Consider the following 14,483-nt stretch of genomic DNA (forward strand, 5'->3'; position numbering starts at 1 on the left):
CCGGGCCAGAGGTTTCCCGAAAGAGGCCGTGCCTGAGACGGTGATGTGAGCTGAGCATGAACCTTGGGTGTGCGAAGCACAGAGCCGCAGAAGCGTGTTCTTACCTCTTTGGGTCCACTGCGCGGAACAAACACGCTACCTGGAGGCTTTTCGAGTAGAAACCGCCGCCAGGGCAGCCAGCCTTCAAAAGGCATCGTGATTTTTACCGCGAATGCACAAGCCTACCTCAGACCTTTGGAGGAGGCTTCCGTAATGCACGGGCAGTGCCCTGGACGGGGTCCTCTGCAGTGAGGACCACTTCGTGAGGGAGAGGAGAAAGCAGATGCCTTGTACTAGCCTGAGGGGTTTTTCAGCTGTGTTGTACATGCTTGAGTCTTTGCGGTCTGCTGCCTGCACCCATCTCTTGCACCAACTGCCCTTCGCGTTTTGCATTGCTGGGATCTTGCAGGCAGGGGAAGGTGTGGGAGCAGGAGGCCAGTGGTGCCCACAGAAGGACAGAGATCTCTGAGGGGGGATGCTCGAGGTGGGAGTGGTGAGGGCACAGGGTGGGTGCAGGGATGGCATCTCACGAGGAGGTCTGGGTGCCCGGGAGGAAGCAAGTTCTGCTTTCATGATGTCAAGTGTGTTTTTGTAGGCATGGATTCTACAAGATAGTTTTTATGTAAGCAGGGTTTAGATTTTAAATTCTTGTCTGCCAAAAGTGGGTAACTGACACATTCATTTTGTATATTTATGCATCAACTATAGACATGTAAAGTAGGTTATTTATCTTAGAACACATGCCATTAGGTTTTACCTGTGATGTTCAAGCAGTAATCTGATCTGACAGGGTCAGATTTGCGATGATCATTTGTGTTGCAGTAACGGGCCAAAACCTTTTCAGTGTTAGTTTCAATATCAACAATTATTTTAAAATTTTTAAATTGTAATAGTAATGGACTGTTCATCGATACTACTTCAGTGTTCCCTTTATTCAGTTTCAATAAAGCAAAATGATCATGTTTTCATCCCTTGTGAAGAGTGCCAATTAATGAGACATTTATCTGTATGGTTTATTTAATAGCTGTCTTGCCTTCTTGTTTATGTCTGTTTTTCAAAAGAGTGGCTTAATAAATAAACCTAACCCATGTTGATATATTAGTCTTATATCTAGGTCTGTGTAGAAAGACTGTTCATGCTCCTCTTCAGAAAAAAACCAAAAAACAAATCAACAATCACCCCTCCCCATGTTATTTCCATAGTGCTACTGGAGCATTACTTAGAAAAACTTGATTTTGACAATATCTCAGTGAGAGTTCATGCATGTAGCCTGATGTGCCCTAAGTCAGTAACAAGTTAGTCATGCATAATAAATGATGAAATCATAAAGACTGTAATTCCTGGAAATCATTGATGCTGGCTAATTGTTTTGTGTTGCATAAGCTCAGAAGAAATGATATCAAGAAATTATATTAAAGTCTGTTTTTAAAAAAGTGCCTGAGGCAAGGAAGAGAAAGAAAGCTGTACTTAAGTTTTGGATGACTAAGAAGTTGCTGGAGGAACACATACTAAAATGTTTGTTTGTTTTTGATTTTTCTCACAGTATCTGGAATAGTGCCAAAACCTCGAAACGTAAGAATAATTTCAGTTAATCTTCGTAGCATTTTACAGTGGGATGCACCTAAGTTTCACAAAGGGAATATAAGTTACACTGTCCAGTCTAGGAGGTAAGTCAGGAGGAGTCTTGTTTTCTTGATTCACATTTAGCATCTCCCTGTGCTTGTGATTTGTTTCCTTTTTGGAAGAAGATCAGTAGCCATCCCTTTCTTTTAGCTTGTGAGAGGCTTTTCTTCTGAGCTAAATAATAGGGCAGCGGCGTTTTCTAAACATTTCATGCCCAAGGAAGCTTTGTGCATACTTTTTTTTGGAATCGGAAACACGTATTAGTATGGGCTGTTACTAGCTCAGTGTGTGTTTTTGCTCTGTTACCTATGATCAAGGGACTTCATCCTGCTGAGCATTAGGACCTTATCTGACCTTTTACTCCAGCAGCATTTTGTACGGCTTTATTGCAAAAGATAATCACACTGGTGTATTGTGTAAGGTTTGTAAAAAAAAAAAAATCCTATTTTGTAAAGAAAGACCTGATGTGACTTTCTTTAATGAGAAATTGTGTGTATTTCTGCAGCTTGCCTGCACCCTTTGTGGGAATGCCCAGTGAACTGCAGGCTGGTGACTGGTCGGTTCAGTGCCTTAAACTCAGGACACATTTTCTGAGGTCTCCTTTTGTCAGTTTCAGTGGTTTGACTTACCTTTGGTTTGGTTTTGCCACTCTGTCCTTCCGAGTTGGTCTTTCCTGCTGGGAAAGGTGGTCTATGTGGCTGTTCTGAGAAACGCAGCCGCTTGCCCAGCCCAGCGGTGAGCTCCCTGCCTGTCTCTGTGCTTGGCAAGGAAACCACATCTTGGGCCAGAGGTCTTATTGCTGAAGGTTGAATTCTTTGGCCAAGATAGGGTAGGATGTAAAGTGGAGATGCTGGCACCCACAGGCAGGTGCCAGTCGAGGAGAAGTCCCCAAACCAAGGGCCTGGGCCATCTTGGTCGAAATAAAATTTTTCTGGGTTCCCATAGCAGTTACCTGTTGATCACTGTGTTCCTATGTGGGCTTCTGATGCAAAACAGAAAGAATATCGTATATTAAATGGTTCCCAGTCAGTTCTCAGGCTCTGTTTTCTCTGGCTTTTCCTTGTATGCATATCTTAAAGACTATTCTGAACAAAGTCCAAGTTAGACAGCAAAGCCGTGCGTAGTGATATTGTCTGCTGTTGGCAGACTTGTCTGATAACTACAGTCTGTTCAATCAAGTTTTGTAACCACTGTCAAGAAAAGGGCATCTACTTACTGAATCAATCTAACCTTATCACAGATTTATAGGCGCATATAAAATGCATAATTGTGTGTGTACACACTAGTAATGACATTTCTTATACACTGGATCTAATAATTCTTGTTCATGAGTCATAACTGGTTGTATTAACAAACAGGTATGCTACTTTTCCAGTTAATTGAGAGGAAAGACATTTAGTCACTTACAATTTACATATCATATGCATTTTCTTTCTCTTTGATAACAGTGTCATTTTACCTGGAAACCGGTATGAAAATGTGAGCACAAACTTGAAACTCACAAAGTGCGATGTCTCTTCTCTGTCTGCATATGGAGACTACATTTTACGGGTCAGAGTGGAGTCAGAAAATAACCACTCAGACTGGGCGACCATCAGATTTAAGCCAATGGATGACAGTAAGCCTTTTCCTAATCCTCCACAAAAAATATTGTCTGCCATTACTGCACCTTTACAGTTTGGCTCCATAAGAAAAGCTATAGCATGCAGGTAATTTTTGAATTTAATTACATTGAACTATACAGTCTTAGTTGCAACACTTCCATTTTTTGAAGGCAGAACTCACTGTCAGAAATAATAAAGGTTCACTATCATAGCTAGATGTTAGTGTTGGTACTTTAAACCTCTTTTGAGGAGGTTTTCAAAAAATGTGTAATTTTCCCTTGTAAAAAGCATAATTTATATTTTTCAGCCAGGGAGAGCTTTTCTTCAGTGATTCAGACTTGCTGTATATCCAAATAAGTTCAGTTACTTTCTTCTTTGTTGCTATGCCAGGCAAAAAGCTTTCTTTTTATTTTTTTGTTAATTGAAAAAAATCACAGAGAAAGATTAATTTTTAGTTAAGAAATCTTCATTGCAAAATATTGCCATTTTCCTAGTTAAGTTTTACAGTCTTTTGTGAGAGATGACTTAGACATTGCCTTGCATTAAAGTGCACTACAGAGGCATTAATCATGTTGCTGTCATCTGAGCTTGGGAATGAAAAAGTGGTTTTTACCAATGAGCATCCTTTGCTTTGTGCTTTTTTACTCCACTCATAAGCAAAAATCAAATTATTTTAGATTAGCTAGTTAATATTTCCCAAGTTCTTTTCCCCCTCACAGCTCTTAACACAAAACTATGCAGGAAACTCCTGTTACACCTTGTCCATGAGAAAAACTTTTAAAAATATTTTTTTTTCTTCCATTTGCTTGAATTCCATAATGCTATTCATTGGATTTTAGAGTGTAGTTTTACAATTTACAGCCTTGTTTTTCAAAATGCTTTTATTGGCTACCTCTCCAAAAGCATAATGTTGATATAATGTAATCTGTGTAGTACTGAAGCACTGAAACATAGCATGGGGAAAAAAAACCAAAAAACCCCAACATTGCCAATATAAATTACAGCCAAAAGAAAATGAGATACAAAAAGTGTGGATGGATTTTCAGAATAGAGAGTAAACTTGTAGTTTGACAATTATTTGAAAGAGCGTGTGGCCTTCAGAGTAGGCTTGGCTTTGACAAGGCACCTTGTTCCTGAATGGGAAAAATCTGGATATAAAACTACCTGGAAAGAAAGACCTGGGAGTGCTGGCCAACCAGCCAAATCTCTGAGGAGGACAGGATGATTTTCAATGTTGTCATAGCTGATCTGAGTAGGGCATCATGATAAAAATATCTGATATTCCTTTTTGTGTAATTATTTTTGCTAGTGCTTTTTTAAATAAATTCCACACTGTACTGTAGGAATTGCCTAAGAAACCCAGAGTAGCCAAGACCTTCCTCACATTATTTTTCTTAAGTTCAACAACATATTCATGAGTATTATATGAATATATGGTCCAGCAAGCAGGGTTGGTGTTTTTTAATATAGAAGTACACATTTCTAGAGGAATGCAAAATTTTCTGTGTATTGAGCTGTTGCTGTCTGAGACACCTTATAGCGTGACTGTAGCCAGGCAGAACTTCAGCAGGGGCAGCCAAGGCAGAGTTGTTTGCTGGAATTCTAGGAGACTTTGACGGAGAGTTCCTTGCTGACACAATGTAGTCAATAACTAAGCTATTTGTGAAATAATTTAAGTAGTGGCACAAAAACGTAAGACCAAGCCGTTTACACCATCAGAGAATATAATATTCAGCCTAAGGAGCACAACTGGTAACTGCAGACATGCAAAAATAATTCAAATGTTTCCATTTTTAAAAATGATCACAACACTTCACTACTCAGAAAAGACAGATGTTGAGACAGCTTGGCCCAGAGGGAGAAGTGAGTAATAACCTGCAGAAATAGTCCTTCCCCTTCCAGGAGTCACCAGAGCTGGCAGAAGAAAACTGAGTTAATTTAGTGCATGAGAAATGCAGTCTGCAATAGTATCTGTTATTTAACTGCAAAAGTAAATCCCTTTCAAGACCAGTTCTATAAGGAAAGGATGCCCAACCCATGAACAGGAATTACTTTCCTCTAATAGGTAAAATTGTTTGAGACGTGGATTGTCATGGGTTGTATATAAATGCCAAAATGAAAACAACGTGAGGCTGAATTCTATTCTTTCTTCTCTTCCACCATTCTAATATACAGCAATTATTGGGCCACCAGATGTAAAAGTGAAGTCAGAATCTGGGTCCCTGCACGTGGATTTCACAGGCCCTTTTGCTGAGCATGACAGCTGGCCTCTAAAGCAGTATTACGGCTCGTGGAATTACAGAATCCTGTACTGGAAGAAAGGCAGCAATACAGAGGTAACTTCTGCTTCCTGGCTACTGTGACTCCGTGATTTCGATATGTGCTTTGTTTGGTAAAACACCATACAAGTTCTGAAAGCTAACAGTACTGAAGTAAAAATGTATCTCTACAGTGTAGTAAAGTCTCGTCAGGGTGACAAGCTCACTTAGATTCGGATCTCATGTCATTCGAGTATTTGTGCTCTTTGTGGGACTTTGGGCTTTGAATACCGCTGTGGACGAGGCCTTATATTAACTGTGGTCACCTTCACCTTTACCCTCTTCAGTTCCTATCAGCTGTAATTCACTTTTTTCCTCTCATGGACAGCCTCTTCCACAGACAGATGTGTTACTCAGCTCAAAAGACTTCTCTATACAAAGTGCATGGAGAAAGATCATAAATAATATATTAATTATAGGGTCATGAGTTCTATTATAGGAAATAAGGAAGCACTTTACCAGAAGTTACCAGTCACAGTATAATTAGTGCTTTGTGCATCAGTACAATTTTCTTTGTACTGCATGTAATTCTGATCTATATTTGTTACCCTGCAAAATTCTTTGGCATTCAATTCCAGAAAATGACAGATCATAATTTACCCAAAGCCCAAACTGATTTTCCATTCCCAAACTACAAGAAATGAAGGTGCTTCTCCATAGGGGATGTGAACTTAAGTGGATTACCAGAGAAAGCAGGCACTTCGGGTAGAATCTATGCTTGTAACACTTCAAAGCAGAAATCTGGGAAATTTCATAGGGATCAAAGAAGCAAAAGGCATAAGCCATGTAACTTCATGGGTTGTTTTCTGAAGCAGATGCTTGCTCAAAATGTTGAAACCTAGCTTTAGAGTCTTTTCACTCCTGAGAAAGAATCTGTTACTACATAACAGAAAGCTGTGGATGGCCCCTCCCTGGCAGTGTCCAAGGCCAGGCTGGATGGGGCTTTGAGCAACCTGGTCTGGTGGGAGGTGTCCCTGCCCATGGCAGGGGGGTTGGAACCAGGTGATCTTTAAGGTCCTTCCCAACCCAAACCATTCTGTGATTCCATGATAACGGAGCGTGTTGTGGGGGATTTCTGTACACTGCTGGAACTGTATAGTTACAGGCACATAATCAGTTGTGCCTCTAAACAGCAAGTTGCATCTGCTGTCAGTCACCTAATAGCTTCCACAAGCCTTTTTCTTTCTGTCATTTTTTTTTGTCTAGATCATCCATCTTACTTTCTCTGTCTCAAAATACATGTTTGCCTGTGACAGGACTTAGCTGATCTCATTTGGTTAGGCAATTGTTTCTGTCTGCAGGCAGATCTCATTTCTCAGATCTCCTAGGCCTCTTTAGCCTGAAACCTCGTTAATGCTGCTAGAAGCAGCCAGATAGTCAGTGGTGTGAAGGGTCTGATGCTCCATGGATGAAATAGATGAAATCACTGTAGAGTTATCAGTTATGTGACATAGGCAGGGCATTTCATTCTGCTTCTAAAAGCCTTATTCACATTGCGGCTATAACTGCTAGGATTTGTCTTACTAAATGTAATTTTAATTACTTAAGTAATTCATTCACTGAACTCATGCTTTTCAAATCTTTTTGTATTCCCTGTTATTAGGTGACTCACATAGATACTAAACATAACTCTGAAATATTATCTCAGTTGGAGCCATGGACAATCTATTGTATACAAGTGCAAGCAGTCGTCCCTGAGTGGAATAAAACAGGGAAACTGAGCGGGGAGCTCTGTGAGCAGACAACCCACAATGGTAATACCTGCACCACAAGGAGATACGCGCTGTAGGGAGCTGGGAAATGTGCAAAGCCATTCAAAATAAAAATCAGTGTAACGTGTATAAACTTTCCAAAAATTGATGTGTTTATTACCTTAGTATTGATTGGTGATTAATACGTGTGTTCCTTTGGAGTGGAGGAATTGGAAATGAAGTGAAAACTGCAAGCACTGATGGCCTCTGTGTTCCTCGTAGTCTGAAAGTCACAGTTAAATGGAGCATACACTCTTCACTGATTGCACTGTGTGTTTGTATGTCTTTTACCATCAGTTGTATTCATTATCCTATGGAAGACTTTGTTGCATAGATTTGTAACTGAGAAAGGAATTGGACCCTCTGCTGGAATCTGTTTCCTCTGTGATGGCATTGCCAGTGTCTGTCACAAGGCTAGGCAATGATGCTCTTTCTCTGAGAAACACAGCAGTTATTAATCAACAATACAAACAAATACTTTGTTTAGATACTTCTCATTTTGAAGGCAGTTAAATACCAAAAGCTCTTTCCTTTCCAGCCATGGCACCTTAGCTGCAGCCTGTAGAGTCCAGCAATAACCACCACATGGTCTGACCCTGTTGTCTAAGCAGGGAGCTTCATGTCCCTGCTTAAAAGAAAGGATAGGGTCCCAGATACTGTCTTTTTCACAAGCCTAAGGTTTATTTCACCTAACTTAACTCCCTCAGATAACTTACTCCCTCAGTTCATGGCTAGAATGATGCTTAGCCAGTTCAGGTTGGTTTCAAACATTTATGCAGTGATCTATGGATACGTCTTCATCCCCATCGCCTATTGAGAAATCCACATGCACAACAATTATTTTAAAGGCTCAGTATAGAATTTTACAGATTTTTGTCCCCTACTGTCTTTACTGCCATTTGTACAGATCTCTTTAAAAGAAAACTGGAAGCCTGTACTCTGGCAGTTTTACGTGTCAACTCCTACACTCCTGAAACATCAAAGAGGTTACAATAGATATCACCTTGTGGATAGTTCTGTTAGTCTTTTTTCATTTACTCAGTTGTCTGGTATTGCTTGTAGAATCTCCAGTATGATGGCCTGTAAGCTTACTTTATTGAGAACTTTCTCAGCCTATTAAGACAAAACATTTAAGAGCTAAGAGGTATTTTGCGTCTGGAAACAAGGACTTACATTTGCATTTACAATTTTGTAATAGTTTGGGGGGAGTTTATTTCCCATAGAGAAAGTGATAATTTGTAAGGAATATGTAAAGAAATCAATAATCACAGTTTTAATTGTTTTATTTTTTTAATCTCTTGCAGGTGTAACTCCTGTGTGGATAATTGTGATCGTTCTCATAGGATCAATGATGGTCGTTGTGATATCTGTTCCTGTTTGTTTCTTTTCCTTTTTGTATCTATATCGACTCACCAAACATGTTTTCTGCCCTTCATATATTTTCCCACAACACTTGAAAGAGGTTTGTTTTCTTTCTAACACAATTAAAATCTGCCTTCTCAGCAGAACCACCTGCTTTTCAAAGGCTGTCTGTGCCAAAACCATTAGATCTTCTTTTATTTTTGCATTCTTTCATTTCACCTGATTGTTAACCATCTATAAAGCACAGACTCTTCTGAAGGGGTTTTAGACTATAAGGAGCAATGCTGGTTATTGTTATATAGTTGTTGTATATGGTAAAACTTGCTCTCCTGCCAAACAAAAAGCCATTCAAATAAGCGTAAATGATGAAGTTGTGAACTTTGGAAGAAGTTGACAAAGGAAGGTACTTTTCAGCTTGAGAAAGATAGTGGAAAACAGTTCATTTAATATTTAATTTCTGGCATTATGAGGTCATAAATTTTGCATGGATGTTACCTCACTTTTTTCATCAAATTCTGTGGCGCTGCATAGCCATAAGTAACAAGCAGTGAAATTTGACTTCCTTTTGAAGTATACTGATGTATAATAAACTCAAAAATACTGTAATTTTGAACTGTTCTGCACAGGATGGTCCAAAATATTTAAAAGCTGAACAATTAAAAACCTTGGCATAGAGTTGTATTCCTAAAGCAGCTGCATGATTTGTAATATGAAGCTTTATATGGCTCAGAAACAGGATGTTTTCTTTCCTTTTAAAGTGAGAGAGTAACAGGTGTTAACCATCAGTTCCCCTTTCTAGATAACGAACAACTGAGATATGGCTCCCCTGTTTCATTTTAGACCTAAATTTGAACATTTGTTCTCCCAGAACAAAGTTCTTTCAAAACTACAATAGTGAGTTTTAAGTTAGGTGAAGAACGTAGCGAAGTCTGAAAATACAAGATAAAATGAGAGCAACTGAGCCATTGCTGTTGGGAAGTACCACTGACCCTGTTGCCCATATCACAACATAAAAAGGCCGTATCGGAATTCTCTCCAACCAACAAGGCCACATAGAGCGTTAGGCATGCTGAAGTTACCAACCCATACTCTTCTGCGCTTCCTACAGTTTCTCTGAGTCTTTCATTCTGACTCGCTGAGAGTTCAGGAGTGCCTCAAGTTGAGCACACGCTCCATGCGCAGTAGTTTGCTGAACGTGGAGCTCGGCTGTTAGGAAAGTGGCGTTGCTCTGATCAATACAGGATGCGGTCAGATTTCATTTTGCTCACAGGTTTCTCAGAAGAAAGGGAGAATTTTCATTTTGTGCTAGTGGCTTATAGTGGTTAATCACAGTAATCAAAGGTCAAGTCATGCTTACCTAAAAGGACATTTATCAAAGGCACTGGTTTCGCTACTTGAACATTTCAGATTGCAGGTTACCAACAGAACATTTCAAATCACACTTTGCTGGAAAATGATCTAATAGTAATAGTATTAGTATTTATGCTTGTAATTACAGTGAACAGAATCCCTGATAGAGCAGCTTTTTTATAATTTAAAATGCACTAAAGTAATAGACAGGGTTCAGGTCACAAGAACAAAATGCAGTTGTACTCCTCCAGCCACTACCAAGAAAATGAACCCTCATGTCATCTGCCAAAATGAGTGGCTGAACGTTATTACTGCGATGAGTAGGTGTGCTGTTCTCGTGTGGACATTCAAAATAGAGTCATGGCATCCTACAAAGTCCATGTTGATTCTTGAGGCTGATCCCACCTTATCAATAGAACAGGGAATGGGAGGAAGTTGTGGTGTCTCAGTATTAAAATTAAGCCTTTCTCACTGAACTGCATAGCCTACAAATCTCCCTCCTTTACTTGACTAAATGGTTATGGTTTATGCTGACATGTAGAGCACAGGGGGCCGGTTAGCTCAGTCAGTTGAGCGTGGTTCTAACAACGCCAAGGTCGCGGGTTCGATAACCGTTCGGTCCCCATGTGTTGCCTGATCTAGTTGAGAGGTGGTGTCCCTGGCGGCAGGGAGGCTGGATTAAAATGATCTCTAAGGTCCCTTCCAGCTTAGGCCGTTCTATGATAACTATTTGATGTCTGATCAGACAGCTCTCCGAGACGGCAGAAACAATTCACATCTCTTGGAGCTATTTGACAAATCTCTCTGCAAACTCCTTCACCTACAATCAAGGCGCCATTTTTAGATTTTGTTTCCAAATGAAATCTAGGTAGTTTATATTTCAAAGAAGTCACTAAGCCCTGTGATACCTTCTTGCAAATAAAGGCACTTCCTTCCATCCTTGCACAGGATGTTAAAGCAAGTAGGGAGGCTATTACGTTGTTGTCATTCTGAGACTTCTAAGGATTGAGAAAGCCGATTGATGTGTGGAAAACAATACAAAACATATTTCTAAGCAAACAAGACACCAAATTCTCATTTCCTCTTTCCTTTGCAGTTTTTGAGCAAGCCTTCCAGTGGTTCACAGCTTTTTTCTCCACTCCCACAAGAAGAGCATCTTTCTTATGACAAGCTAATTGTCATCTCAGAAGAATCCAAAAATCCGAGCGATGAGACTAGAGGTGAGGCCAGTGAGAGCACAAAGCACCTTCAGGACTCTGAACAAGAAGATTCTGAATCAAGAATACTACCAGCTTCAGAAGAAGCCTAAATGCACTCCTTATACTTCACTCAGACCAAAAGAAAGAAAATGGGCTGTTGAGTTTATCTTCTCACTGCATTCTTAAGACAGTAAAAATTCATATAGGGAGATGTGTACACAGACTTTTGACAGAATTTTTTTTTTAAAGTACAAGGAACCTGACTATAAATGAGGAATTCAATGGTACATGTTTTTAGCCACTGTTTGTAGTGGCTCTCTGTTAAGTTGTAGCAATACCTAGGACTGTATTATGACATTAATTTTAAAAGCAAATATCATATATAATACTTGTTAATTTAAATTTAATGAACTATTTATTGCAAAAGATAATCAAACTGGCATACTGTATAAGGTTTGTAAAAGAAAATCGTATTTTGTAAAGAAAGACTTGATCTTTTGTAAAGGAAGACATCGTTTTTAAAGAGAAATTGTGTGTATTAAGAATATCTTAGTGGCATAGTCTTTTTGTTGAATATTTTTTTACCTGATGCAAAACTGTGAAGTTATTATGATGGTATGAACTTAATATGAATAAATTAAATGCAAGTATTTGGTGTGTTTTGCATTGCAAGGTGTTACTCGTACTTCATTGCTAACAATAATGTGAACATATCAGTGCATTGCCAGGTAGCCCCCTATATTCAGGTGTTGCTCAGTCCCCTGAGTTTCTGCCCTGCAGTTTCTATGGCTAATTAAATTTTGCCTTCTTAATCCAGAGTCTGCTGAAGTCTGTGGAAAACTTCACAGCTAAAGTGAGAGTTAAATGTGGGTTGATCTTATTTGCCTACTCATACATCTTAATTCAAAAAAAATACATCCAGGTTGATGCCAGTCCTATGTGCTACATAATGCAGTCTCACTGCATATCCCTGTTTTGCATGTAAAGGTTACGTCCACACCAATGCTGGGGCAAGAAGTGTGACCCTTGCACTGTGTGCTGATCATGTGAGCGACGCGTGGTTTTGTGTGTGTATTATTACATCAAAATGACAGTGAAAAGCTAAATTCCGTTAGCAGAAGTAACTTGCCACGAGTGAAATTGTGTGTAAATCATAACTTGGGGTGGTGTTGTGATTCAAGCCGACCAACTGGCAGGGAGAGACAAGGAACCACGAGGTCGCTCCCTCGCTCACTCCCCACTCTGGCTTCAGGACAGATCTCTGGGTGATATCCTTAGAAAATTTTGGTGTGACTCCGAGCAAGATCTGGCACACATTCAGGAGACACAGGATGAAAACCAGGAGACACAGAACGAAAACCAGGAGACACAGAACGAGAACCATGTTGGACTGGGTATTTCAAGAATATTCAAAGTTTTCAGAACCTGTTGTGATGAGCTTGAAGGATAAGCTGGAGAGAACATTCTCCTCTGCTTTCCCCATGGATTCGGTTCGGTTACTAATGAATTCTGAGAGGAGGCGCCCAAGGCATGGGAATGACAATAGCGCCTCATACAAATACCAGCTAACCCTCGTGGCCAGTGATGCAATGATATCATAAGCTGTCGTCACCCCATACAAAAGAATTATGCTTTGAACCCCTTTTCCACAGCTGATAAATAACATCGCAGGAAATAAATAGGCTACATATGGATTCAGCCAATGCCACAGTGTAAAGAAATGAACCAGCATTACAAAAACAAACTACTTGACTAATGTGCAAAATCGATCTAAGAAAATTATCTTTCTAACACTCTTTTGTCAAATCTGCGTCCCACGTTGGGCGCCAAAAGACACCGTGGTTCAAGCCGACTGACCAGCAGGGAGAGACAAGGAACCACGAGGTCACTCCCTCTCCCTACCGGGAGGGAGGAGGAGAGCCCGGGAGGAGCCTCGTGGGGTTGAGATAAAACCAGTTTGTTTTAATGATGAAACATAACTGACAACAATAAGAGCGAAATATCAGTAGTGTTTAACCAGATATAACACGAGTTGTATGTAACACGGACGTCTCACCACCTGGACCCCAGCGACGCAGCAGAGAGGTGGAAAGAGAGGGAGAGAGACCCCTGCCCCGAGCAGCTGCCTCTATATACCCTGAGCATGAGTCATGATGGCATCGAGTATCCCCTTGGCTAGTGGCTAGTTTGGTTCAGCTACCCCGGCTATGCCCAGCTCCCAGCCTCCAGTGAAAATTAAGGCTCTCCTAGCTGAATGCAGTACAGGTGGGAATTGCAAAATTTTTGGCTCTGGTTTAGAGGTTTGTTAATTAACGTGAATATTCACTTCTTGGGAACTGTTGCAGGAAAAAAGCATAAGGAGAGCGGGCATTGGTTCTTGTGTACTACCCAGCTTTATGTAAACTGCACATGGTTTTTTTTGTATTTTTTAATTTTCATCATATTCTGGTTTAATGTAGAATATGGAAAATATGGGGACATACTTTCATTTGAGTTTTTCTAAGGCTTTTTTTTCCATGGGTGCTTTTCTTCACCTCTCACCAAAACTGCTCTCTAAGTACTGATCTTAATGAAGGCAAATGTCCTGTGCCTGGTACACCTCTCCACTCTAACAATTTAGCTTCCTGGGTGTTCCCTATTTCCTCCTCCCACAGACAGTAGCAGTTTCTTCTGCATAATCTTTTTTTTTTTGGCTTTCATGACACGCGGAAAGGACTCTATAACTCGAGAAGTTATAAAGTAGGTATGCTTTAATAAGCGCGCTGGTGCACAGGGGATCTCTCCTCCGAAAGCATGCACACCTGAACGATACAGTCACCTTGGTTATATGCAGTGAAAGTTACATATTCATGAGACGCCTATACGTATTCATGAGCTATCCCAAAAAATGCACTCAGTTCCGGTGGCTGGCTGCTCCTCCTCTTGACGCTTGCGCAGTGTCTCCTGGTGGTCGTGGGCAGGGGTCTTCAGGGATGAAGGCCGTAGGTCTTCCTCACGATGAACTTTTTACCTTAGTCCAAAAACTGTTTGTTCTCAGCAGATTTCGTAAGGTATCTTGTCCTTGAATTCCACAAGGGGCTTCGTCACCAGATGGTCTTTGTTGGATACCCCTTATCACTAGTGTTCTTGTCAATTATTTTTGGTTTATGTTCTTTTACAAGGAGTACTACACAGCCTCCATCCTGTCAGCCTTCGCCTAATGACCCTGAGAGTCTGTTTCTCGTAAGATGTTCTCTC

The 14,483-nt window shown here is 40.3% G+C and overlaps 1 protein-coding gene across 1 annotated transcript; it reads left to right on the plus strand.

The window, feature by feature from the left end:
* Window positions 1–1,047: 1,047 nt before the first annotated feature.
* IL10RB (interleukin 10 receptor, beta) lies at window positions 1,048–11,356 on the plus strand. The gene is made up of 7 exons (XM_009867141.1): window positions 1,048–1,072; window positions 1,565–1,706; window positions 3,111–3,280; window positions 5,442–5,602; window positions 7,188–7,338; window positions 8,640–8,797; window positions 11,144–11,356. The coding sequence occupies exons 1-7, from the start codon at window positions 1,048–1,050 to the stop codon at window positions 11,354–11,356; spliced, it is 1,020 nt and encodes a 339-aa protein (XP_009865443.1).
* Window positions 11,357–14,483: the final 3,127 nt, after the last annotated feature.

This window comes from Apaloderma vittatum, unplaced genomic scaffold (genome assembly GCF_000703405.1).
Source record: "Apaloderma vittatum isolate BGI_N311 unplaced genomic scaffold, ASM70340v1 scaffold16963, whole genome shotgun sequence".
Classification (NCBI taxonomy): Eukaryota; Metazoa; Chordata; class Aves; order Trogoniformes; family Trogonidae; genus Apaloderma; species Apaloderma vittatum.

Bases quoted from the DNA above. Each gene is read 5' to 3' on its own strand.
- IL10RB (XM_009867141.1), top strand. From the start codon at position 1,048: ATGGTTTATTTAATAGCTGTCTTGC. The intron at 7,339-8,639 runs GTAATACCTGCA...AATCTCTTGCAG, and splicing joins TGAGCAGACAACCCACAATG to GTGTAACTCCTGTGTGGATA. The intron at 8,798-11,143 runs GTTTGTTTTCTT...TTTCCTTTGCAG, and splicing joins TCCCACAACACTTGAAAGAG to TTTTTGAGCAAGCCTTCCAG.